Raw genomic sequence first — 26,078 nt, 5'->3', positions numbered from 1 at the left:
TCTTAGGAGTTGCCTACTTATAGATATAGATAATACTATTTAAAAGAGAGCAAGTATTGAGGTACAGCAAGGAGGCTAAAGACAAACTCTGCTGAGGGAAAGAGTCTGAGGAAGAGAAATCTCAGAGGAGGCAGCAGAGAAATGAATGCTTATTGAAGCAGGAAGAGGAGAATCCTGAGCGCTGTAGTGTGCTGTTGTTTCCTGACTGCCCCTGCCTCCCCCCCTCCCCAAGTTTTTCCCCCAGGGTAGGAAGATGGGCAGTTTATTTCATTCTTTGAACTTTCTATTTTTAACTTGGGTTGTAGCAATAGTGAAGTCTTTGTGGGGTTTTTTGTTTTTAATTTTCATGGAATTTGTAGCTTTATAGAAACTGTGGATAAAATCTGTCTAAGTGTTGGTTCCTGTTTGTTGTTTTTAGGACAGACTCTTCTGGAACTGCTTGCCAGATACATATCATTTATAGGATTACCAACTGTTTGGTCCTCATTAGAAGCCAGCGCACTATTTTCACTGAAGCTCTCCTGAAGATAGTAATTTTTTCTTTTTCTTTTTTAAGGAAAGGAAATGTTTCCTTTTTTTAAAAAAAATATGTTTTTATTGATTTCAGAGAGAAGAAGGGCGAGGGGGAGAGAGAGAGAAACATCAATGATGAGAGAGTCATTGATTGGCTGCCTCCTGCATGCCCCTGACTGGGGATCGAGCCCACAACCCAGGCATGTGCCCTGACCGGGAATCGAACCCCGATCGCCTGGATCCTAGGCTGACGCTCAACCGCTGAGCCATGCCCGGCCGGGCTGAAGATAGTAATTTAATACACAGAATAAATATGCTGTGCTCACAATCAAAATATTTCATATTCCGCATTCGCCATCATAATAAATAGTGGTTTAATAGTTAACATTTGTTGAGAACCAGTATTTCAAGTTTCTTTTATGTACCAGACACCATGCTAAGCTCATTTCATGTGTAATATTCATGACAGTCTTGCAAGGAATTAGTATCTTCCTTTTGTGCAAGAGGAACCTGAGATTCAGAGAAGCTAAGTGCTTGCTTGAAGACATTGCAGTTAAGTGGTGGTCCCTGGATTGATGTACATGCCTGTCTGACTTTTGTGCACACTTAGTCCATGACATGAAATAAAGATTCATTCCAAAGAAGGACTTTCCAGATCTGGGCACATTCGTCATGTCAGACTTTAGTTCATCATCGAAAACAGATGCTTTGACTTACAGTGCCTGCTAGAAGGGTAGATGTATCCACTACACAACGGGATGCAGAAATAAGACCCTGCATAAGTATCTGGTATAGAACTTAATGAGGCCATCTAAAGCTAGGCTAATTTGTTTTACCAACTTCACAGTGACAAAAAACCATGTAACCATGTCGTCACATCCTAGAATACAGCAAGTTAATTTAGTGGCCTAGAGTAGTCTGTGCTTTTTGTATTTCCAGGGGCATGAAGGATGACATTATTACCATTGGCCTCTGGTGATTGTCCCTTGTGACCTCCTGTGGACACAGCTATTGCTTCATAGCAGTGTTTCTCAAAGCCTTCCAGGAAAGAGAATTCCTTGATTTCATTACTATAAGTCACTCAATTTCACTTCAGCTCAACCTACATTTATTGAGTGAATATTAGTACCAAGCTTTGTCCTGGGCTTTCTTTATGAAGATGTTTCTTTAAATCGTTAATATTGGACAACCATTATTTTGTAGACATTTATGTAAAATAGGAAATAACAAAGTGCACATTTAAAAACTTTGTTCAGGTCATAGCCATAGCAATGATTTTTATTGACAAGCAGTTCTCATTGTGTTTTTCTTGGATTTTGCCACACCCAGTGTTCTTTTGGACTCACTTTTCTCCATCTAGCTACCTGGCAGTTGTAGTTCCCTGAGAGAACACTAAAATCTAACTGTAGGTATTAAAAACCAAGGCTTATTTAGTAATTCCATTGGCATATTATGCTGTGTACAGTATATATCGTTTTTTTATTGTTAAGGTTTGCAGTTACACTCACGTGTATTCCCAGGGACCATAAGCTTTGCGCTGATTTATCTAGAGTGGAGTCTTACATTATGAACGTGTTGGTAGTTGATGTACACTTGTCTCTTTCTCTCTGGTCCCTCTGGTCTCTCTTGTGTGTCAAACGAACTCAGAAAGAGTCTGCAGGCTTTGCCAGAGATAAATAATAAGAGATTTTTTTTCAAGGGCCTTGTAGTTTGCAAACTGGAAAACACAGCTAGGCAAATCTCCAGAAATGTTCCAAAGAAGAAAGTAAAGTTAAAAGTTCTTATAGTAAACAGCACATTGTCGAGAATTATCGTTTCTGCATTCTTAGCCCTAGATTGGTCCGAGATGGCTATCAGTCAGACGTCAGGCAGTCAGGATGATGGGTACCAGGAGGTCTGGGCACGTCCCGGTGACCTGAATAACGGATGTCAGATAGATGGACACGTGAGTCCCTCAGGGGATAACTGGAAGGTTACCTGGAGGTCCAGATGTACATCCAGGCATTCGTGCAGGACTGGAAAGGTCAGAAACTTGAAGTTCCCAAGATAGAACAAGAATGGAGTCTTTCCGCATGCTTCATAATGTTAATCATTTTAGCAGTTTGGTTAAAATGACTCTTTTATATGTTTCCTGTCTTTCCTCTTTTCTCATGTGTTTGCTTTCTATTGGACACTGAGGGCAAAGAGAAATGAAGAATACATACCTGCCTTCAGGAAGCTTAACACCTAAAAACATTATTCAGCTATTATGTGGGGTTAGAAAGCATTTCCTTTGACTTTTTGCATGGTGTTTCATAATTACCATTTAACACATGTTCCATGCTAATCAGTATAGCAAGCCCTCTCCCATGTAGTCCAGTGATGGAGTCTTCCTGTCTTAGAATTTATACAGCAGGTAAAAGATAAGGTAGGTGCTGTCTAAAGGCCACACCTTCCCTGGTTTTAATGCCCAGTTGTTTTGGGGAATTAGCTATGGTATGCATTAGAAAAAGCATCGAATTTTGCAAGTGTAAGACCTGCCCAGGTTGGAACCCAGCTCTTAGATTCTGGGCAAAGTAAGTTGTTATTTAACTTTTTAGAGCTTCAGCCCTCATAGCTTTGTGTGAGAATTAAAATATTTAAGAACTTTGAAATAGTAAACATCTTACCAACACTATTGCTATCATTGTAAATGTATATCAAAGCTCTTGTAAATGGTAGGACATCTCTATTATTATTCTTTTGGAAAGTGGATAATCCATATTCTACAAGGGGCTGAAAAAGCCACATTAGGAGCTTGTAAGAGTGTGAACAGGAGGAAGGGAAAGTGAAAGGCATACGGAAGGTTGGAGTATTTGTCCACATTTCAGAAATTCATGGATTCAACAATTGAGTTCTTGTTGTATATAAGATATGGTATTGGCAGTGTTCATAGATGGTACAGTCTCCTACCTTTAATACACTATTTAAAATAAGGTGGATAAATGATATTTATGGATAACTGGATAAAAGGTAAAATAGAGAAAGCATAGCAGGAGAGTCACAGCATATAGTGGGAAGTGTAAAGGAGATTAGGAAGGCTTTTGGAGGAAATGGAGGCTTCAGAGAGATGTTGAGAGAGAGCCTGGGAGAAGAGTATGGCTCAAGGAGGTGGAATGACAATATAAACAAAGGTACAGAAGACTGGATGGTTTGTTTGTGGCAATAACCATTATCTTAGCTTGGTGTGAGTCTTGATAGATGTGGTTAGATATGTAGGATATGCCTTTTGGAAGGTTCTGGACATTTTTAAAATTCAACCTTGCCTATCGCATTGTCCCATCTTTCAAGTCCCATTTTCATTAATTCCTCTGAGAAGCCTTCCCCCGTGCACTCAGATGGGTCTGATTGTATCTTTTTATTTGCTATCTCTATGTGTAGAGCAGTATGGCAGTGTGGTTAAGTGGGGATTCTGGAGCCAGGTTCCCTGGGTTGAAACTCTGGCTTTGTTATTCACTAGCTTGTTCAGCCTTGGTGAAGTCATTTAACCTCAGTGCCTCAATTTCTTCATCTGTAAAATGGGAGTGATGATATCTAATTTGTGTGGCTGTTGTGGGTATTAATGGTTTAATTTACATTAAACCATTAAGTGCAGGGTTTGTAATATAAGGTAATGCACTTAATGGTTTAATTTACATTAAACCATTAAGTGCATTACATTACATTAAGTGCATGGAAAAGTGTCAGACACATGGTCAGTACCATCTGTGGTGATGGTGTTTTTAACCTCTGCTGGAGACTTTATCTGTTGACCTCTGATAGGATTTATTTACATGGCTCTTGCCCCTATTGGGCTCTCTCTTTTTGGAGGGAAGGTTATATCCTGTTTTTACTTTGAATGCCCATTGCTTTGTCCTGTCTGCCTTCTGCATAGTAGTGTGAAGACGATAATTCTACAACACTATGTCTGTGAGCCTTGCTTAAATCTAATTCCCAAGCAACTGGATTTCAGGAAGGACTGCCTTATACTAGTGGACTGGCTGGTTGTGCTTGTTCTGACATAAATATAGCTCAGCTCCATAGCTCACACAGTAAAAGTAACTCTATTAACACTTCTAAAGTAACAGGTAGACACCAGCTCTTAATTCTGTGTGTAAGGAGAGTTATAATTAAACATTTACTGTTTTGTAGTTCTTTAATGAAATGAAGTTTTAGTGTTTCATTAGCTTCATATAATCATGGGTGCTACAGGTTAACTCTTTGATACAAAAACATTGAGGATTAAAGCCCAGTGTAATTTCTTCCAGGTTATAATGTGAATACATGTGAAGACATGTTATGCTTACTTTGCAGATTAGGCAAGTGGAAAGGATATAGTGTGAGTGGCATTTGTAGCATCTTTACTGTGTACAATCTTGCTCGCTAGTCCATGTTATTCCTTTACCTTCACCAAAGAATGTGGCCATGGTGGCTCTGACTGGGATATTTTTCTTGTTTGTCTTCAATTTCTAATAATTGGGTAGAAATAGGGAGAAAGAGACACACTTCCCTAAACTAGATTTCCTGCTTGTAATGTTTTCTTTACTTGATCTTTTTGCATTTAAGATAAAATGTTGATCGTATCATTACACAACTTGATATGTTAATATTTAACAATAATCTTTAAAAACTTAGGTTTTAAATTCAAGGTCTGTGTAATCACATGTACATCAATTTTATGTAAAAGGTTTTAGAACCAGTACATTGGTTTTGTGCATCTGATAATTGCTTAGAAACTTTAGATTTAGGGAATAGTTGTTTCATGTGGTTTTAAGTCAATGGAAAGTGTTGAATTTTCCAGTTCAAAATGGCACACAGTAAGAGATGGAGCCAAGATTAAAAACATAAGCCGGATTCCTCATTTTGCACCTTGGTTAATATCAGTGCCAAAAAATACCAAAAGTTCTTTATATTGATAATATTTTTGATCTCATCAGTATTTTGTAGTTTTTCTTTTTTTGGGGGGGGGGGTGGGGTGAGGAATGAATAAAATAAAAGTCAAGAAACAAGATACTTGAAGTTGAAAATAAGTTACATTTTGAACTTTCCCTTTATTTTTGAAATTATCACCTGAACCAATTTAGAACCATATTTTCTTGTATAATCCTTTCTCGATATGCTTCTGAAAGGACTGTGAAGGTCATTCATGCATTCTCCATTCCATCCAGGGTTGAAATAGACACCCAGCTCTTACACAGAAATATTGACTAATCAGATTGTCTCTGTTACAGTGTGATTGCAGTGCACTAAGAGAGAATTTGAAACTGCTACCAATAAACTTTTCTTGAGCACTTTCCAAGGATATCCAAGGTCTAATAGCTGCCATTTTCATCCCTGAAATTTTACCTTTTCCTTTCTTTTCTGAGTTGTTCAACATGGAAATAACCAACATGTTTTAAGTGCTTAACTGTGTGTCAGTTCTAAGTGCTTCATCTATTACCTCATTAATTCATCTCTCACAATAACCCTGAGACATACGTTCTGTTCCACTGAATAAGTGAGGACACTGAAGAACAGAGAGGCTGTGGAACTTGCCCACAATCATGCCACTGGTTGGTAGAAGCAGGAAGCTAATCTGGGTTACCTGCCACTGGAGCTCATATTCTCAGTCACTTCTCTGTATTGACAAGGATAGGTTGCAAGGTGGGCTACTGCGTTCTCTTGTTTGGGGATGGGAATTATTAGAGTGCGTTCACTGTGATGTCTGTGAAAGTACAAAGCAGCTTACCTTTCTTAGTCAAGGAGCAAGGCCACGGGAAGCAAAGAATAGTCTAGGAAGAAGTGGTCAGTCACTGGGGGTTGTAAGGAGTTCCCTGGGACAAAGCTTCCAGATAACTCATTGAGTCCGAGGAGAAACTCAGAGGAGCTTGTGGTGAGGAGGGGAGAGGAGGAAGGATATCTGTTGCAGAATTCCTAAGCATCCTGATCTACTCTTATAACCCCTTCCCCCTTCTCAAGTCTGCTGTGTAGGAATTGCCATCTGTGACTTCAAATCCAGTTTAGCATAAGGCCTTTATATTGTACATAGAAAAATAAAGGGACGTTAAGTAGAATGCTTTTCCCAAGTCTTGGGGAGAGTACTCACATACAGCTCAGCTTAAAGTCATCCTACAGGTCTGCTTTCTTTCTTTGTCTTTTCATAACATTTGGTATAGGTGTTATGATTTCTCTACCCTTAACTAGAGCTGTGCACTGTCAGATAAGTGCATACGTTTGCACAGTGCCCTTCTGTCTGGAAGGCCAGTTAATTTTTCCACTTTTATGAGCTGGATTTGAATGATAATAACTGAAGCCATGTATTGAGTTGAGTTGTGTGTAGCAGGCACATCCTCATTTAGTCTTTAAAACAACCCTGTGCGATAAGTATTAATTCTCTGTTGTATAGATAAGAAAAATGGGTCTCAAGAAGGATGACATTGTTCAAGGCTTCACAGCTAATTGGCAAAGTCTAGTTCTGATGAAGCCTTTGTTTTTCTTATTGACTGATAATTCACTGAGGAGGCTCTCTCTTCATCTTTCTTTCTGAAAGTCGAAAGCAGAGCTATTCTTAAGCTAGTAGACTTTTCCACTTTCTTAAATTGAAAGTACCTCTCAAGTAGAAAGTGAGCTGGTTCCCAAATTTTACCCCTCTTGTGGAAAGAGGTGTTAATCTACAAGTAGCATCCCCTTTCCAGAGCATGATTTATTTTTTCAAACAAGATAAAAACACACACACACAAAAATTTAGTCTCTTGTGTGTGTATTTATATTTGTTGTTTTTTAAAAGCCTCTCTGAGGCCCAAGGCCTGTGCTCTTCAGAATTGTCCTTGGCATGAGGTTGTTGGTGGGTTCTTGGATCACAGTGATGCTGAAAGTCACCTTCATACTTGGAGACTTACTCACTTGTGAGTCCTTATGTTGATAGGTAGTTGGGTTTGGAGTTTCATGAATGGTGGGTTATCATGATAAGTCATGGGGCTATGTCTAGGCATAGAGCCACACTTGTTCTCTTAAAGAAAAAAACATTCTGATACTTGTTAAAAGGGTAAGGAAGACTTTATTCAGGACTGTTGTTTTAGATGCTAAGAGTGTCACAGTAGGGGAGAGAGGTCAGGTAACAAGAATGCAACAAGAACATGTGAGGTTTATAGCCAAGGAGCAGGTTGCAGGTGTTGTGGATGGAAAATTACTACAAAGAGATGTCAAGGGTAGGAGGAGTCTTGGTGAAGGCATGCAGGGAGCTTACTCATCAAAGGTGGGGGACAAGGATTTTGATCAGATATCCAGCCTGGGGATTTTCTCTAAATTGACTTGGCAAGATTCTTGCTAAAACAGGGCTATGTAGGCCCAGTGAGGAAGGGGAGCCAAGGTAGAGGCCTAGTCAAGAAGAGGGCTCAGAGGAGCCTGACTAAAGATTGAGCAAAGATAGTCTTTGTCAGGTCTTGTTGTTTCAATTAAATGTGGGGGTTCAGATATTGGACTTGAACCCATGGGAGATACCATTCAATGAAGTGTAGAGTGAATTCCCGAAAAGTGTTTTCCTATTGGCGCAAGCGTCTGTAAAAGGGTTGGCACAGATGATCAGAGTGGCTCTTAGAGGTGGGACCTTTAAGGCTACTGTGAGGCTGCACTGTCAGATTGATTTATTTTTTATTTAACAAACTTAAATAGCGCTTAAGTGCTAGGCTCTATTCTAAACCTTTTGCAAATATTACCTTAATCCTTGAAACAGCTCTATGAGGTGGTTATACCATTGCCACTCACCTTTTTAAAAATTTTTTTAATTTTAAATCCTTACCCAAGGATATTTTTTCCATTGCTTTTCAGAGAGAATGGAAGGGGGAGAGAGAGAGAGAGAGATCAATGTGAAAGAGACACGTGGATTGGTTGCCTCCTGCACACGCTCAGACTGGGGCCGGGGATCGAACCTGCAACCACAGTACGTGCCCTTGGCTGGAATCGAACCCAGGAACCTTCCGTCCACAGGCCGACGCTGTAACCACTGAGCCAGACCAGCTAGGGCACTCTCACTTTTTTATTTTTTAATGTTTTTATTGATTTTAGAGAGAGAGGAAGGGAGAGGTATAGAGAAATAGAAAGATCCATGAGAAAGAGAGACCTCTATCGGCTGCCTCCTGCATGTCCCCTATTGGGGATCGAGCCCGCAACCTGGACATGTCAGGAATTGAACCCGGGACCTCTTGGTTCATGGGTTGATGCTCAACCATTGAGCGGCACTGGCCGGGCGCCACTCACTTTTTATAGATGAGGAAACAGGCCCTTAGGAGTTAAATAACTTGTCCAAGGCCATGTGGTGGAACTTGCATTTCAGCCCTGGCAGCCTGGCTCCAGAGTCTGCTTCTTAGTCTGTTAGGTTGCATCGCAGGCTTCTGCCTCCCAGGGATTTACTTCTCATTATTCTGGACTTTTCTTTATTCTCTTCAGGAATAAAGAAGAATTCATCTGGGTTTAGCCACTCTCGGGGCTTTGTTCAGGTTGAAGTCAGGATTAAAGAGTATGTTTAGTTGGAGATTTGTAAATCACAAGATTATTTGTAAACAACCTTTCTGGTGTCCTTTCACCTTAGAAGAAGATTAAAAACCAGTAGTTTATTGGTAAAATATGTTCCCTACCTGCTTCACAGCCTATGGAGAATAACACCAGTGACCCTTTCTAATCAAAGGTTGGCTGCCTTTTTTTTTTTTCTCACCAGCAACCTCAGTAGCACTCTTTTTTTTTTTCTTTTCTATTTAAATAAATGCTCCATTTATAGGGAATGAGTGGTAATTCTTTGATAAAGGCTTTGGGAAGTTGGCTTATAGATAATATGCAACTGGCAACAAAACTTTCTTAAAAGGGCAGATCCCCTTTGAGCAGAGCACATCCCTTTCCTAAAATATTTCTTTAGTAGTCTCTTTAAATCTGCTTATATTTATCAAGCTGGTATTTTAAAAGGTTCTGGTTAATACAGTCTTAACATCAAAGTGATATATATATATATATATATATATATATATGTATATATATAAGATTACATGTGGAAACTCAAGTATTCCACGTGTAAGTACAAGTCCTTCAACTTACGACTTTTCAACTTTTAATTACAGATCTGTCTATGGCAGTACAGAAATTTTCTCAGTCACTGCAAGATTTCCAATTTGAATGTATTGGTGATGCAGAAACAGATGATGAAATTAGCATTGGTGAGTAGTACTGTTTTTCATTATCCTGTGTAATAATTTTTTAAAAAATATATGTCTTTATTGATTTCAGAGAGAGGAAGGGAGAGTGAGGGAGAGAGATAGGAACATCAATGATGAGAGAGTCATTGATCGAGCGGCTGCCTCCTGCACGCCCCCAACTGGGGATTGAGCCCGCAACCCGGGCATGTGCCCTGACCGGGAATCGAACCACAATCTCCTGGGTCATAAGTTGATGTTCAGCTGCTGAGCCACGCCAGCTGGGCCTAAGTAATAATTTTAAAAGGCCTACTTAAGATACTAATTTAATTGATATCAAACAGATTCACACACTCAAATATTGAACATGTAAAATATTTTGACTTTGATAAAGGTAAAGGGCTATTTTTGGTTACTGTGGAAGAGAGTATTATAAATTGTTTTAAAATTGAGCTCTGTGGTTTCTTCCATAAGGAAATTATTTAGTCATTCTATAATTCAGCTCAGCCCTTTGAGAAGATGTGGATAATGATGTTTGTCTCTGCCTCAAAGTCATTCATTCATTCAAACTAATATATATTGGGCATCTATTATTTAATATACAGGGTACTGGTTTAAAGAATTCTTTTTTAACTTAATACTGATTTCTCTTTTAACATGAGTATTTGTTTAGATGGGGGGAAAAATCATTCATCATGTATTAAACGAGTGTTATTATAGGACACAGAACATTATGGGGGATCAGGAGACTTGAACTTTAATTTAACTTTGCCACAGTAACTTAGCAATCTGACCCTTGGGAAGGTGTGTCCCTTCCTGACTCACATGGTGTCACTTCCCATGAAGTGAATAGGTTGGGTTATGCGATCTCTGAGGTTTTATCTGTATCTCAGTTTACTGTTTGAAGATCAGACACACGTAGCATTTTTTCTCCCACATTTTGACAATCGCTACTTGCCAGTTTGTAGACAGGGGGTTCATTTGTAGGCTAGGTTAGAGACATGTCACATAATCAGAAGACTGTATGAAATGTGTGTACATTTTAGAGACTAATACTAAGTGTACTCACCTTCCAGATATAAAAATAGAATATTATAAGTATCTGGAACAGCGACTCTGGAGCTTTTATGTGTCTATGAAACACCGGGAGATCTTATTAAATGCAGATTCTGATTGAGAAGGTCTCAGGTGGAGCATGTAGCTCTGCATTTACATAAGACTTGAAAGTGATGTCGACGCCACTGGTCATGGACCACACGTTGAGTAGTAGAGATTTATTATCCCTGAAATGCCTCTCCGCAATCCCATTCCTCTCTTTCCCCTACCATTTCTTCTGTAGTTTTCTCAGTTATATGCATTTTAAAATAATATATTTTTATTATTTTTGTAAACCTAAGTAGCAAGTCCAAACCTAGCTGTGCAAGGAAAGGGCAGTGTCATCTTCATAAAAGAGGCTTTCAGGAGAAGATAAGCTGCATGGGTGTCTGATTCATTGTGTGACATTAGCTTGGTCACATTCATGAGAGTTTCTCCTAGAGAAATCATTGGGCAGAGTGCAGAGTCCTTAGACAAGCCGTCTCTGCATGTGGGCTTGCATTATGCATGTGTCACATTAGCAGTCTTTCAGAGGAGCTGGGCCAGGTGTTCACTTTATTAGCTGAGTGTTAGTTACTCCGAGGTGTTGTGGAGGTGGCTGGGCCCTTGGAATCGGAAACGGCTTGTTCTGCTCTCAGTTCTCTAATGAAAGGTGGCTGAGCCATGCCTGTGGCTTGGCTGAAGGGCAGGGAACCTCTAGGAAGAGGGCAGAGGATCGTCACGGGGGCCCGAAGCAGCACCCCTTCTTCCTCTTTACAGGCTGGAAGGGAAAGGACATCAGTGATCATGCACCATTGACGTTTGGAACAGTAGTTGTCATTTTGTGTGCTACTTCTTGACATTTGTCGTATATGTCTAGCCCCCAGTGCAGGCTTTATAACACAAACCTAGCCAGATAAAAGCCTAGATTATATTACTAAAATATTAATATATTAGAATTATTGTTTAGAAAAAAAATACTCCATACTCACATAACTGCAATTATTCTGACTAATGAAACCTGTAACTTCCAAGAAGGCAGAGGCAGATCTCTTTAAAAAACACACACAACATTTTAGCTTTAGTGTCTGACCCAGGGCCTGATTCACGGTAGCCCCTGTGCTAAACTGTTGAATAAATGACAACCTTCCTTATAACATTTATTTTTTTCACTTATGTGTACGTTTTTCTAATAGAATTATATATACACACATAAGTGAAAACATATATATATATGTGTATATATATGTTTTTTCTTTATAAAGAGGATTATAGCAAATTGCAAATTCTTCTGGGTTTTTATAGATATACTTTTAAATAACTTATCACTTTAAAATATTCTGTCAGAGTCATTTACACGAATTTATGAAATCTCTGTAGTACATTCAGGTTGCTTCTAGTTTGTCTTTTACTTGTATTAGCAGTATCGTAAATATATTTCTCTTTATTTTGTTCTACTTCTTAACATAGCTTCTTGAAGTCACACTGGTAACTGCGGATGTAGGGTTTTCAATCACTATGTCGTGTGGCCTTCCAGGCAGATGTTGGGTGATTTCCCCAGGTCGTGGTGGCCTTGATATCTCAACATTGGTCTGTCTGTCTCTTTCTACTTTGGCTAACGGAATGTTGTGGCTCTTACAGATTAGATTTGAAAGGTGTGAATTGATCAGTAGGTAAAGGCTTATTATATGCAATGAATATTAAATTCTAATGCTTAAGGTTTTGAGGAATTAGATCAAGGTGAGTACTATATAGAAGTAGGTTTGCTACTTTTATATCAGAAGACTTATTTAGCTCCTATTACAAGGAATCTGACTTAAACAGCAGTGCTTTGTTAGGAAAACCTAACAAATATTTCAAAACATAAATTACTTCTGAAACAACTAATTTAAAAATATAGATATGTTCCCACCTCCTCACCATCTAACACTTTTTATTCTTTTGCTGAAGCCCCAAGTGCAGCCTAAATTGTTAAAATTAATGATGTATATAATAAAGAAATAGTAGACTTTCGATAATCCTTCCCAGCGTGAGGGCTTGTGAGGATATGGCAAGCTGTTGTACCGAGGACAGGCACCCAGGAATGTATCCCTGAGACTAGGGTAGGGCTGGCTCGGGTGGAGTGCAAGCACCGCTTACCCACCTTTGTCATGTTCAGTTCTACATGGGGAAGTACAAAGCTTCAGTCATCTTTAAAATAGCTTGTGGAAGCCCCGGGTTCAGTTTCTCCTTTATTCCTCTGATTTAATAAGAAGAATGCAGCAGGGACAGCTGTGACTCTTAGCTTCGTGCAATAGCTGCAACCCTGTTTGCCAGAGTAGTCTTGAGACTTAACCAAGGACGTAACCGCTAAATATGATGACTTACCAGAAAGGCTCATTTTTCATAAGTGAGCAATGTCAGTGCACAATAGCTCGTAAAAATCAAGACGTTTGCAGACTTTCTGTAAGTTGTGGTGGTGGGAATGGGTGGGAGGGCATTAGGAAATGGGTAAGATGCCTGCTTTGAATGTGCTTACAGGGTGGGAAGCAGATCCTGAACAAAGTAAGGGAAAGAAGGTGCTGTTTCTATATCAATGTAATTAGCAGAAGCAGTTCCAGGGATTCTTTTAGACTCGTAGGCCTGTGTCTGGCCTGTAAAGTGGCCCCATTCTTCAGCCGCCCCCTTCTGCGCCCACCTCTTTGGCCTGTGCTGGCTTTTTGGTTGGTTTGGTATGAGACGTTGCTGGCGTGGAAGGAAGCAAAATGGGAAGTGTGGTCTGGGACGCAGTGGGGAATTCCTGTGGCTCAGAGAGCAGGATAGTTGTTTCCAGAATTGTAGTCCCTAGCAGGGCGGCATCCCACACTCCCTTTCAGCACCTTCCTTTCCATTCAAGAGCAGCAAGAGGTCATTGCTCCTCCCCTTTCTGAAGATGAATGAGCTGCAGGTGAGCTTTTGATGGCTCCCTTTTATCTGCCCACTGCAGCACTGGCCTAGTGGGAAGCAGCTTATTGAGTCCAGCCAACTTCACCTCCCACAGCTGCTCTAACTGCCCACTTTTTGTACTACTATCGTTTTTTGAACTGAAGAAAGACGGTGAGTTAGGAGTAGGTTAGGAGTTTAGCAGCTGGACACGTGGGGCTTGGAAATTTTGTGGTGCAGGGGATGGGAGGGATTGTAAACTAGTATAAGATTCAACCCTGCTCAGATAATTACATGGGTAGACTAGATACAAAATGCACCATTATTTAACTATAGTTGCACAGTAATATGTATGTAAATGCAAAAAGACAGTACTCCTGGTACATGTACATGCATGGAAATCAGTTGCCAAAGCGAGTCAGTGTCTAACCTTAAAACCTTACGAGTAAGAAATAAAAGGCTATCTCCACAAAAACTAAAATACTATTCCTTTGAAAATAGTTTGCCCTGGTTCATTTAAACAAGTTGAAGCTAAAATATATTACTACGACTCTGGCTATGAGACAGGTTAACTTAGCACATGAGAATATAGTATAATAAAAGGGTGTGAATCTTAGTGTATTACTTCAGAATTTATGTCCACGCCAAAACTGAGGTATGCAAGTTACTGTGTTTTGTTCCTGTATTTAGTGCCTATAATTTGAAATAACTTTTAACGAAAGTCTTAGAAGTCTAGGTTTTTGAAAAACATCAGATATTATTAGTCTAGCTGAACTAGTGCCAATAAGAATATTAGTCCTTGATAAGAGGCAAAGCTTGTTCCTTCCATGTAGGCTTGGAAACCATTGGAAAGTCCAGATGCAGTTGTGTGTAAACAGCTTGTGTGGTGGCCCATGTTAACTCCCATGAAAGTCTTGGACAGTGTGAACCTTGCACTCAAGAGATTAAACATTTACCAAGAAGGAGAGTCAGTTTGCTAGTAAATAATTTAGGTGGGGACATCATTCCTTTAGACACACCTAAACAGAAAATTCCTGTGGTAGAGACAGACAACACACAAGCACTTGTCAACTAAGGTTATGGCTCCCAGCAGTGAGTGGAGAAATGAGGCCATCATTTAGGTAATTCAGATCAAAATATGTTTTGTAATAATTGCCCAGATATTTTTGACATAACTGATATATTCCTGTTTAGGTATTTGCTCTGTTTGAATGCAGATATGTAGACATAGCAATACTGATGATTGGTGCTTAAGAGTTCTTAAAATGAAGAGCATGTTACATCCTAAAAAACACTTTTAGGCCCTGGCCTGTGTGGTTCAGTGGTTAAAGTGTCAGCCCCCTTTCAAGGTCGTGTTCCTGAGTTCCATCCCAGTCGGGGTGTGTGCTGGAGGCAACCAATCAATGTGTCTCTCTCACATCGATATTTCTCTTTCTCTCTCTTCCCCCCTCCCTCCATTCTCTCTAAAAATCAGTGGCAAAAATATCCTTGGGTGAAGATTAACAGAAAAAAACCCAAACTCCACTTTTATAAGGAAATCTACGTACAGATTGTATGTATGCAGATAGATAGATAGTAAGGCAAACCCAATCCAAGTTTTGAATACTAAGGCATTATCTGGAATGTGCCCTACATTTTGGATTCTTTTCTGCTCTGTCTTTAGGAGAATATGTTGAAAGGTGAGCCTGCAGGAGGCTAATCTAAAATAGTCACATTTCAAATCACAGGGGCTTTATTGTTTGTCCTGAGTGAGCAGAGCTTTGCCCAGATGCAAAATATTTGTTGTTTGATCACCTCTCCGCAGCTGGTTGTGCATTAGTGTGATACGGGAGTCAGGTGACTTCCCCCTGAGCCGGAAATCATCGTGGTGTATTAACAGCAGCCTGCAAGTGATCAGGGATGCGTGCTCAGAGGGTGTGAAGGAGGAGACATTTTTTTTAAGGGAGTAGTTGGAAAAATTTCCTTCATTTTCCTTGCTAGAGAAATTACTATGGGAAAATGCATAAATTTTATGCCACATAAATCCATTCACCTTGAGGATGCATCTGTCGGGTGCATTGGAAAGGTACTGTTTGCTCCAGTTTTCCAAGTGATAAATCAGGAATATCGTCTAGGATGGGAGGGAGGTATGACAATTTGCTTTGTGTGTTTTGAAGAGATTCCTATATAGTATAAAAACACTTTGAGAGATAGTAATCTGTGTTTCAGGTTAAAAAAATAACTGGTATATTTATAAACCCAGGAAATAACACTTAAAAGACCATAAATGAATTTAGCTAAAAAAGAACCTATTTTCTTCAACTTTAATAAAATTCAACTCTCAGCTACTAAGCTATGAAGTTATTAAAAGCTTCCGTAAAGGTTTTCTTTAGAATTTAGTTATGAGCTGCAAATAGTCACCGTACAGATTCCTGCTAATCATCGTCTCACGCTGTTGGGATGTACTAGGCAGAGTGTGGCCACGGCTCTTCTCGGGCATTTGTTTGGGAAAAGTTTGCAAACCAGAGACAATACCATTACCAACCACAACTGAAGTCTTCAAAGAGACCTGTGATTCTCTTATTGTTTTGTCAGTCCTCACCCAAGGATATTTTTTCCTATTGATTTTTAGAGAGAGTGGAAGGGAGGGCCTGGGGGGAGAGGGGAGAAATATCATTGCGAGAGAGACACATCAATTGGTTGCTTACCGCTCAGGCCCCAACCCGGGCCAGGGGTTGAACCTGGAACCCAGGTATGTGCCCTTGACCAGGAATCAAACCTGAGACCCTTCGGTGCGCAGGCCACACTGGCCGGGGCGAGACCTGTGATTTTTATTAATTCTAGGGAACATATTACCTTCTCATTGACTGAATCAAAAGAAAGTATATCAGTTATTACAGATACTCATTACAGCCCACTTAAATGTGGTTATATAAATCAGGAAGTCCTCTTAAAGCGAAACCTTCCCAGATGCCTAAGTTGTTTATATAAATAACATTTTCTTTTGAACTCTGTAGAGGAAGCATATTTTACTTCTTAATGACTCTCAGTTGGACAATTGAAGTATTGTTTTACATTTTTTTACCACCCTTATTTTTGCACCCACACAGAAACCACCCACAACTAAGGATCGGAACAGCTGGGAAAGTTGCGGGTTTCAGGTGGAGTTCTCCGATAAAAAAACATGCCACTTATGAGATGTTTTCATCATATTAGCTTTGTATTTTGAAGAACATAACTTGATTTAATTTGAAATCCAAAGACTTAGATTTTTTTCATTTCAGGCTCTGAAAAACAATATGAAACTTATGCCCCTAGTCACATGTCACAAAGAAAAAAAATTTCCTTAATTTATTAACATACAATAATCCCCTGAAAACCATTTATTTCTTTTGTGATTTGTTCTGGTAAACAAAAAGTAGTTCCCACTGACGAATGTCAGAGGGATGGAGGAGGGCGGGTGGGTGGCGGGGGAGAGAGTAACCAAAGAATTTATATGCATATATGCACAACCCAAGGACATGGACAATGGTGGGGAGAGGGCCTGGGGAGAGGACGGGGTGGTATGGGTCATTGGGGTGAAAAAGGGACATCTGTAATATTTTAAACAAAAATCAAATTTAAAAAAATTAATAAAGAAATAAACAATTATGGGGGGAAAAAAGTAGTACCATCTTTTTGATCGAGAACTCAGTCTCTTAACTCCTGCAGCAAATTTTATGCTCTTTGAGGTTAGAAATTTTACTCCTATTTCTATTCCTGAATCATACTTCAGAGTTTTATCTGTAGCAGAGGCTTAGTAAATATTTGTTGCATAAATAGTCCCCCTGCAAAACCTAGGGAACCTTGATATAGAAACAAATCACTTTAAGGTACATAAGTATTCAAGATAGGCTAGGCCTAGGTGAGTGGGGAGATGAGGGAAGGCCGCTCTGAGGAAGGGATGTTTAAATCGGTCGTGGAGAAGAGGTTGGTTAAGAGGGAGCAGGGAGAACATTCCAGATATAGGGAAGGGATGAATGAAGGCTCTGAGGGGAAAAGAAGATAGCAAGGGGAAAATGGCATGTATGACAAGACCTAATAGGCCAAGTTAGGGATGTGGAGTTTTAACCTAAAGGCAATGAGAAGACATTGCAGGGCATTTATCACAGAAGCGACATTGTATTTGCATTTTCAAAAAGTTAATCTGAATGTTTTATGGAAGACTTGAGAAGGCTCCCCTAGATGAAACTTTTTCTTAAAATGTTTCACTTGCCCATTTCTTTGGGTTTGTGCTCGGGAAAATGGGGCATGGATAGCCTGACTTTATAACGTAACTTATGGATACCTGTCTGTGTATTTTTTTTCAATGCACTTGCATTGACCAACATAACCACAGTTAGAGTACATCTTTTATTTTATGTAGGAATAGAATGGCCTTAGTAAACCTGGAGTCTTGTGATTGGCTTATAATTTCAGGCCTGAACCATGACATACTCTTAACATTTTTGTTATAATTTTTGGCGTAGTAACAGAAACATGTCTTATTGCCTGTTGGTCAACAGCAGACACCAGCAAGTTGAAGTGGTGGCCTGTGTGGTGTTAGGTGCAGAGTTTTGTTGATAATTTCCTAGTTTGCTTAGTGGAGTTTTGCCACTCACGTTGAAGATAAGGTAAATGCTGCATCTACTTTGACAGTAGCTTTTGAAGATGGTATTGTGTCACAGTGGAAGTGTTTCCACAGTTGGCATGGAGTTTATATCTTTCTGTCTGGGAGCTGCATATCTTCTAAGATAATTCTAATACTTGATGTACATGTGGGGATGAGGAGCTGCTCAGGTTATTGTTTTTGTTTTGTTTCTTTTGAATTATTAGAAAGTACTACTTCTGACTCAGAAATATTGTCTGGGTTTCTTAGAATCCCAAGCTTGGTACCTTAAGAGTATCTTAAGACCTTGGAGAACATGGGAGCTCATAGTCATTTTGCTTTAGACACAGATGAAAGGATTTTCTAAAGTCACACCAGTAGGAGAGCCTTGTTTGCCTGGCTCCTCAGGGATGGGCTTGGAGTTTACTTGTTCATTCATTCAATAAAGCCGTATCAGGTACCTGTGATTTGCCAGACACCCTTTTGGGTGCTGATACATCAGTGTGCAAAACAGGAAAAACATCTACACCCTGATGGGTTTGCATTTGTTCAAGGAGTTAGATGATAAAACACTTAAGTTCATTATATATAAGTTAGGTTGGGATAAGTATTTATAGAGATATAAAAAGAAGGGAGATTAAAAAAATTTTTCTTCAGTATTTTTTTTTTAATGTACAGATATCTAATTTTAAGATAGTGGTATTACTGCAAACTGCTTATATACTGAACCACCTTAATTCACACTTTATTCCTTGTGTAATTAAGCAAATTTACCTGACTATGTAAACATGGACCCTATTTCTGTATTGAAACCATTTGGTACAAAAGGCATAAAGGTCGTCAGTTCTTCCGACACCTGCTGGCTGTAACAGCCCTAGATTTTTTTCTGAAGCCTTTAGAATGTTGAAGCATTTCTCCAGTTCTCTGTTTGCTGCATCGCTCTGTTCCAAACCGTCGCACTTCTCCCCTTGCTTGGGCATATTTATCTGACTGTGCACTTGAACATTCATCGTCTTGATATGTGCAATATTGGAGAAAATTAAGATGTAATATCCTCTTAGCAGGAGCACCAAGGTTGAGATCCAGAGCATAAGCACAGGGGGCGTTGCCATATAGTGTAAAGTTTAGCATGATCTCAGGAGACGCTCCAGGCTTTTGATTGAAGTTGCTCTTTAGGAGGTTTATTCTGGCGTCAGTACGTGTGACGAATTATAGCATGGAAATCTTTGCCAGTTCAGAGTGACTTAAAGATTGCCTTCATCACCACATCTTTTATGAGCCAAGAGAGAACATGTCTAAATGTGAATGAAATAATAAAAGTACAGTTTCAATTTTGACATAAAATGTTTGGACTAGAAAGGCAATAGTTCTGGAAACTGTGTCTGAAATAAGTGAGTTAGGAGGCAGGACATGGACACCTGGGGATTAATGGAAAACTCATCGGCAAAAGGCAGGGACTAGCATATGAGCAATAAAGAGAGACTTGGGAGTGAGAGGCTAGAATATAAAGGGAGAAGTTGGAAAGAAACAAAAGAGCTGAATAATAGGCCGAAAAAAGAAAAAGAGAAGCTTGTCTTAGGTAGTTATCCAGGAATAGGTGGGGAGTGGGGAGGCTAATTATAAGTAATTTCTTTGTTGTAGATAAAATTCAGGATAGTTGTTCAGTCATGATTCTGAGGGATGTGCAGAGAAGAATTTAGGATTATGCTTGATTCTTGGGACTCATAATACGTTTCAAGTGTACTACTTCTGCCATTGAAAGTACACATGAGTTTCGAGCAAGGTAGTAAAGATGATCCTTTCAAATTTTATTGAACTTCATACTGTTTTCTATTTAACTGTAGTTTGAATTCTTAATTCCTTACACAAAGCATGCATCCCTTCCCCTCACCAAACTGTCTACCATCAGAATCAAGTCTGGGGAACCTTAAAAATGTGATTCCTGGGCCCCACTGCCAGACATGAACTAAGGTGGAATTGCCTGGGTTCCTGGGTTGAGACCTTAGGAGCCTTTAATTTTATGGATATTGGTGTCCGATGCAGCTTGTGGGAAACCACCACTCTAAACAGTATACTTGTGATTTATACTGAGGTAGACACAATTGAGGAGGGTACTCAAGCAGGGAAAGATTTTTTCCAGAAGCATGACTTTTTTTTTCTTTCATCACCAGTTCACTGATGCCCAGTGTTTTGCCAGCTGGACCATTAAAGCTGTAGTCGCAGTGTGTTTGCAGGGAAACCTGGCCATTTATTTCCAAATTATTTTTCACAGCCTGCAAAAAGGTTTTGGTTCATGCAGAACGAACTGATACATACCCTGATAATGAACCAGTATAGATGCTGTGCATATTTCCCAAGGATGAAAAAAATCAGCTTTTCAAATTAAAGTCACATGCAAGGTGTGACTTAGTTCATGTTGATGTGGACTTTGGGTTCTCTAGAATTCTCTACCAATAATGAGTATCATCTGAGTCCAAAGAACCTTGTGGGTAATTTAGAACATGCAAACATGAGTAAAGTCTTCTTGTAGCCTTATTAGGCTTAGAAAATAGAAGGGATTAAAAAAATAGCCTTATGATACAATTAGTATAATACTAGGAGGATGTGCTTAGTGCTTCAGCTATAGTAACAAAAATGCTGGAGAAGGGACTTCTGGCTGGGGATGTCAGAAGATACTCAAATAGAGGGGGTTATTTGTGCTGGTTCCTAATGGTTAGATAAGATACAGCTTAGGAGATGTAGTAAAGGAAAGGCATGGAAATGGTAAGTTATAGAAAAGTCTATTAGTTCCCAAGTGCTAAGTTAGAGATTAGAAAAATAGGAGCATCTAACACTAAGTTACTTAGAAAGGTACCCATGGCCCTACCATGGAGACTCCAAATTGCTTGTAATATGGAGTTTGGATTTTATTAACTGATTTAAGGTTTTGAGTTGGATAATAACATAATCAAAGGTGCCCTTTTTTATTTTTACCACTAGTACATACGATGAGTTAGAGTCATAGAGGCTGGGAAACCAATAACTAGGCTCCTGTAATAGTACAGCCAAGATGAAGTGATATCCTTCCATAGATGTAGAAGGGTAGAGGAGAGAGATCCGCTGCATTTGATGAGTGGATGCATGGAAGGAAGAATAATCCATCACTTGAGTTACTAGGAGCATGGTCTTATGGGCCCATTTACCAGTTTCTGTGTGGCCAGAGTACTGAAGCAGAATTATGCGTTAAGATTTGATACACATTAAGGTTCAAGATGCAGATAAGATCCCTAGTAGAAATTCCCAGGAGGCAACTGGATTTGTTAAATTTAGAATTGTGAGTTGGGGCTATGGGACTATGCCTGGAGTAGTGGGAAAGTGTATAAATTTCAGGTGAGCTAATTTGGTTTCGAAGTTTAGCTCTGCAACTCATTAGCTCTATGACCTTGAATCTTGTTTATCCTCTTGTATTTCAGTGTCATTATTTAAAAAAATAGGAGAGAAGATTTGGGTGTTCGACTTGTGACCTCCTTGTGGGGTATTGTGAGGATTAAAGAGCTGTGCACAGTGTTACCTGTATCCAATAAACCTCCTCCTTCCCCCGCCCATGTCTTTATGAGCAAAGGGGTGCACTGGAATAAGTTTGTAGACCCAGGGGAAGGAGAAATAGCTTGTGAGGAGAGAAGAGTTATGATAGAAGTGAGAGGGAGAGAAACCGAAAAACAGAGAGGGTGAGAGCAGAAGCTTCATGGCACATTTTTAGCTTTTAAGAGGAAGAGGGCCCCTTTCCTGAGACAGGCAAGATTGGAGAGAATAAATGAAGGTAGTGTTGATCAGAGGGTCTTGAACTTCTCTCAGAGAGGCAGCAGGCTAGGCCATCTGGTACGAGGAGGGGAGGTGCAGGGCTGGGTTCTTGAGAAAGAAGAAAATTCTTTTGAGATAACCACTGTGGGAAATAAGATTAGGAGTAAACTAGAGTTGAATGAAAGGATTGCCAAAAAGCAAAAGCCGAGAGGGGTTAGATAGCTTGAACTCTTAGTGTCCTTGTGGGTGTATGAAATTACAGAGGAGAAGGTCATTGGAGGTTAAGAGGTTGTGGAAAAGAGAAGCTGGAAGCGGATGTTGAAGTTTCAGGAGGGTGATGGCAGGAGGATTGGGTGCAGAGGAGGAGTGTGAACGGGTGCTTCAGTCTTTGTGGAATGTGAAGGAAGGAGTGCTGGGGAGTCAGTTCCTGATGGTAGTGAGAACGGGGAGGGGAAGGCCCTACTTGGTGTCAGTGGTTGTTTGTTAGCAACAGATTGTTTCCTTCAAATCAGGATACTTGGCATCTGATTGCCCTTGGAGCACAAATAGCTCTGCCACTGGTTGCCTTTAAAGATAAGCCTATTCTTTCCTGTAATGTAGCAGGGTAGGCTGGCGTTACTCTCCTCCCCACCCTTCCCCACCCCCGCAATAATGGCTTGCTGGAAGAAAACAGACTTTGGTATCGAACAATCAAAGTTAAATACCTGCTTCTCTACTTACCAGCTGTGAGATCATGGGGTAAGCTACTCCAGCTGATTGACCCTCCTTTTCTCAGCTGCAGAATGAAGGAAACACCTACTTCAGTACCTCATACAATTGTGTGGGCATTAAATGAGATAGTATACGTAACATCTCTACCTCTTGGTACATGTGCTCCAAAGTGTGAGTGGTCTACACCTTGGGAAAATGGTTTCTGAACTGAGAGTTGTTTTGGCTTTGGGAGACAGGTCAGATACCGCTAAAACAAAACAAAAAATTAAAACAAGGCAACATTATAATAGAACAGTTCTTTATTTTCTAACATGTGTGCTTAGAAAGAAAACAAAATAAATGTTATGCACAATACTTATTGTCCTAATATAAAATCTCATAATAAAAGATCTTTTATTAGAATTTAGACAAAATTTATTTGAAGTAATGCAATAGTGTGATGAAGTATGGGGAAAGACTAGGTGGGATCAAGTTTTAAAATTGTGAAATTGATAGGCTTCTTTCTATATTTGCCAAAATTTGGCCTTATTTGAGTTACATATATGTGTGTGTGTGTGTGTGTGTGTGTATGTACACACACATATATTATATAACATACATATATATTACTTAACATATATAAGCCCAATATGTGTGTGTGTGTGTGTGTGTGTGTGTGTGTGTGTGTGTGTGTGTGTAAAATGAGTATACTAGAACTCTCAAACTACCTTGTAGTTTGTCAGTTTCAAAGCTGATATTACTGAAAGGTCCTATCTCAGTTCAGAGACAGTATATAAAGGAAAAACCATTAGATACATAGTCTAGAATTTTATCTGTGCATCTATTGTGATTTTCATCTTGGAGTCATAATTCTCAATTTTAATAGGTAATCCTAATCAATCTGTAGCAGCAGTAGTAGCTCTCTTTTATAGGAGAAGTCCCTGGCTTACAGAAGTTGTCTCTTTTTTAGTTCAGTCCAGTTGTTATTCCAGTGAGGATAAGAGAAACCAGACTGAGTATCCAGTTAAACCAGAAAAGAGGGAAAGATTGACAATTTGGCCACACTTTCTGAATCTCAGCCCAAATGTACAGTGTTGAGCAATGTTGGGACCCATGTTGATATACCGGATTAAACTATAGCACCGGTTAGGGCTGGGGTACCATGGAATGTTAGGACCCAGGTGTGGAGGGAGACTCTAGGAATAGGGGTAGGGAATTTAAAAGAACACTGGATTATTGGCCGTAATCCCTACAGAGAGTCTGTGTTGTATGGTTAAAGATGAATAGGAATAAGAGAAAGCAGAAGAAATTGCTTGGTATTAAACCAATCGATTCCAAAGTGAAGATTCTGTTCACGTGTCTTGTTAGAGTCTCCATTGGCATCCGAGTCCTGGACAGACCAAATATGGCACAATTGATGGCGTTAGACAAGTGATGAAGAGATGAGGCAGTTCCTAACTCTATGCAGAGTACCTGGTCAGCTTGATAAAAGTTCATTTTTATGACTTTTCAGTTATAGGCTGTGCACTTCTTATTCTTTAATGCTTAATTAGCGAATTTTGTTATAATGTTAAATAACTTTTTAAAAATAATGTTTTTACTTTTCAGTTACACTTGGCATACAGTATTACATTAGTTTCAGGTGTACATCCAGTGATTAGACATTATATGACTTAGTAAGTGATCATCCCAATAAATCTTGTACCCATCTGGCACCATACATAGTATTAGAATATTATCGACTATACTCCCTATGCTGTACTTTATGTCCCCATGACTGTTCTATAACTACCAATGTGTACTTATTAATCCCTCACCCTTTTAACACATTCTCCCAACTCCCCTCCCTTCTGACAACTGTTACAATGTTCTCTGTATCTATGAGTCTGTGTTCTGCTGCTTCATTTATTTTGGCTTTTAGATTCAATTGTTGATAGGTACGTATTTATTGACATTTTATTTTTCATATTTTTGATCCTTTGTTTTTTTCTTCTTCTTAAAGAAGATCCTTTAACATTTCTTGTAATACTGGTTTGGTGGTGATAAGCTCCTTTAGCTTTTTTTTTTGTCTGGGAAGCTCTTACTCTATCCTTTAATTCTTCTAAATGATAGCTTTGCTGGGTAGTGTAATCGTGGTTGTAGGTCTTTGCTTTTCATCACTTTGACTATTTCTTGATAATCCTGTGTGGCCTGCAAAGTTTCTGTTCAGAAATCAGCCAATAGTCTTATGGTTCCTCCCTTGTAGGTAATTGACTGCTTTTCTTTTGCTGCTTTTAGGATTCTTTTTTTGTCTTTAACCTTTGTCATTTTCATTATGATGTGTCTTGGTGTGGGCCTCTTTGGGTTCATCTTGTTTGGGAACCTCTGTGTTTCCTGCACTTGGATGTCTGTTTCCTTTACCAATTTAGGAAAGTTTTCTGTCATTAGTTTTTCAAATAGGTTTTTAGTTTCTTGCTCTCTGTCTGGCATTCCCATGATGCAAATGTTGGTACACTTGAAGTTTTCCCAGAGGCTCCTTATCCTTATTTTTTTTTTAAATATTTTTTCTTTTTACTGTTCTGATTGGGTGTTTTTTGCTTCCTTATATTTCAAATTGCTGTTTCATTTCTCAGCTTCATCTACCCTGTTGTCGATTCCCTGTGAGTTCTGCTTCATTTCAGTTCATGTAGCTTTCACTTCTGACTGGTTCTTTTCCATGTCCTTTCTGATGTTGTTGACGTTCTCTCCAAGTTCATCTGCTCTTTCCCTAAGTTCATTGAGCATCCTTATAACCACTGATTTGAACTTTGCATCTAGTAGATTGCTTGTCACCATTTTGTTTAGTTCATTTTCTGGAATTTTGTTCTGTTATTTCATTTGGGATATATTTCTTTGTCTCTTCATTTTGGCAGCTTCCCTGTTTTTGTTTCTATGTATTAGGCAGAGTTGCTACATCTCCTGGCCTTGGTAGAATGGCCTAATAAAGCAGGTGTCCTGTAGGATCCAGTGGCACAGCCTCCACATTCACCCAAGATGGGCAGTTCAGGTGTGCCCCCACCCCCACCCATATGGACTTTATACACCCTCCTGTTGTATTTGAGCCTTGATTGTTGTTGGCATGTCAATGGGAGGAATTTACCCCCAGGCCACTGGGTTGCAAGGACTGGCTGCTATCACCATGAAGAATCAGCTGTGCAGCAGCTGACCCCATGGAGTAGAACTTACTTTAGTGAGACTCTGGTGCCTGCTGATTCCATCCCTTGAGCATGTCACTTGTGGAGATGGTTGGGTGGTGCTTCAGTGTCGTCTGAAGCTCTCTACGAGGTGCACTGGCTCTGGGTCTTCCTGAGAGGTGCAGGCCAAGGTCAGCCATCGCCTGT

At 39.6% G+C, this 26,078-nt stretch overlaps 1 protein-coding gene across 2 annotated transcripts in view; it reads left to right on the top strand.

Annotated features, from left to right (window-relative positions):
- Positions 1-26,078, top strand: part of ARHGAP42 (Rho GTPase activating protein 42) — a 226,419-nt gene that overhangs the window by 48,456 nt on the left and 151,885 nt on the right. For both annotated transcript variants that reach the window (XM_016206762.2, XM_016206763.2), the window contains exon 2: positions 9,597-9,692. In XM_016206762.2, the coding sequence (XP_016062248.2) occupies positions 9,597-9,692 (96 nt within the window). The remainder of the gene's footprint in view (positions 1-9,596; positions 9,693-26,078) is intronic.

This window comes from Miniopterus natalensis, chromosome 11, assembly GCF_054644295.1.
Source record: "Miniopterus natalensis isolate mMinNat1 chromosome 11, mMinNat1.hap1, whole genome shotgun sequence".
Lineage (NCBI taxonomy): Eukaryota > Metazoa > Chordata > Mammalia > Chiroptera > Miniopteridae > Miniopterus > Miniopterus natalensis.
Note: the sequence above shows the minus strand (reverse complement) of the source record. Positions and strands in the feature narration are given on the sequence as shown.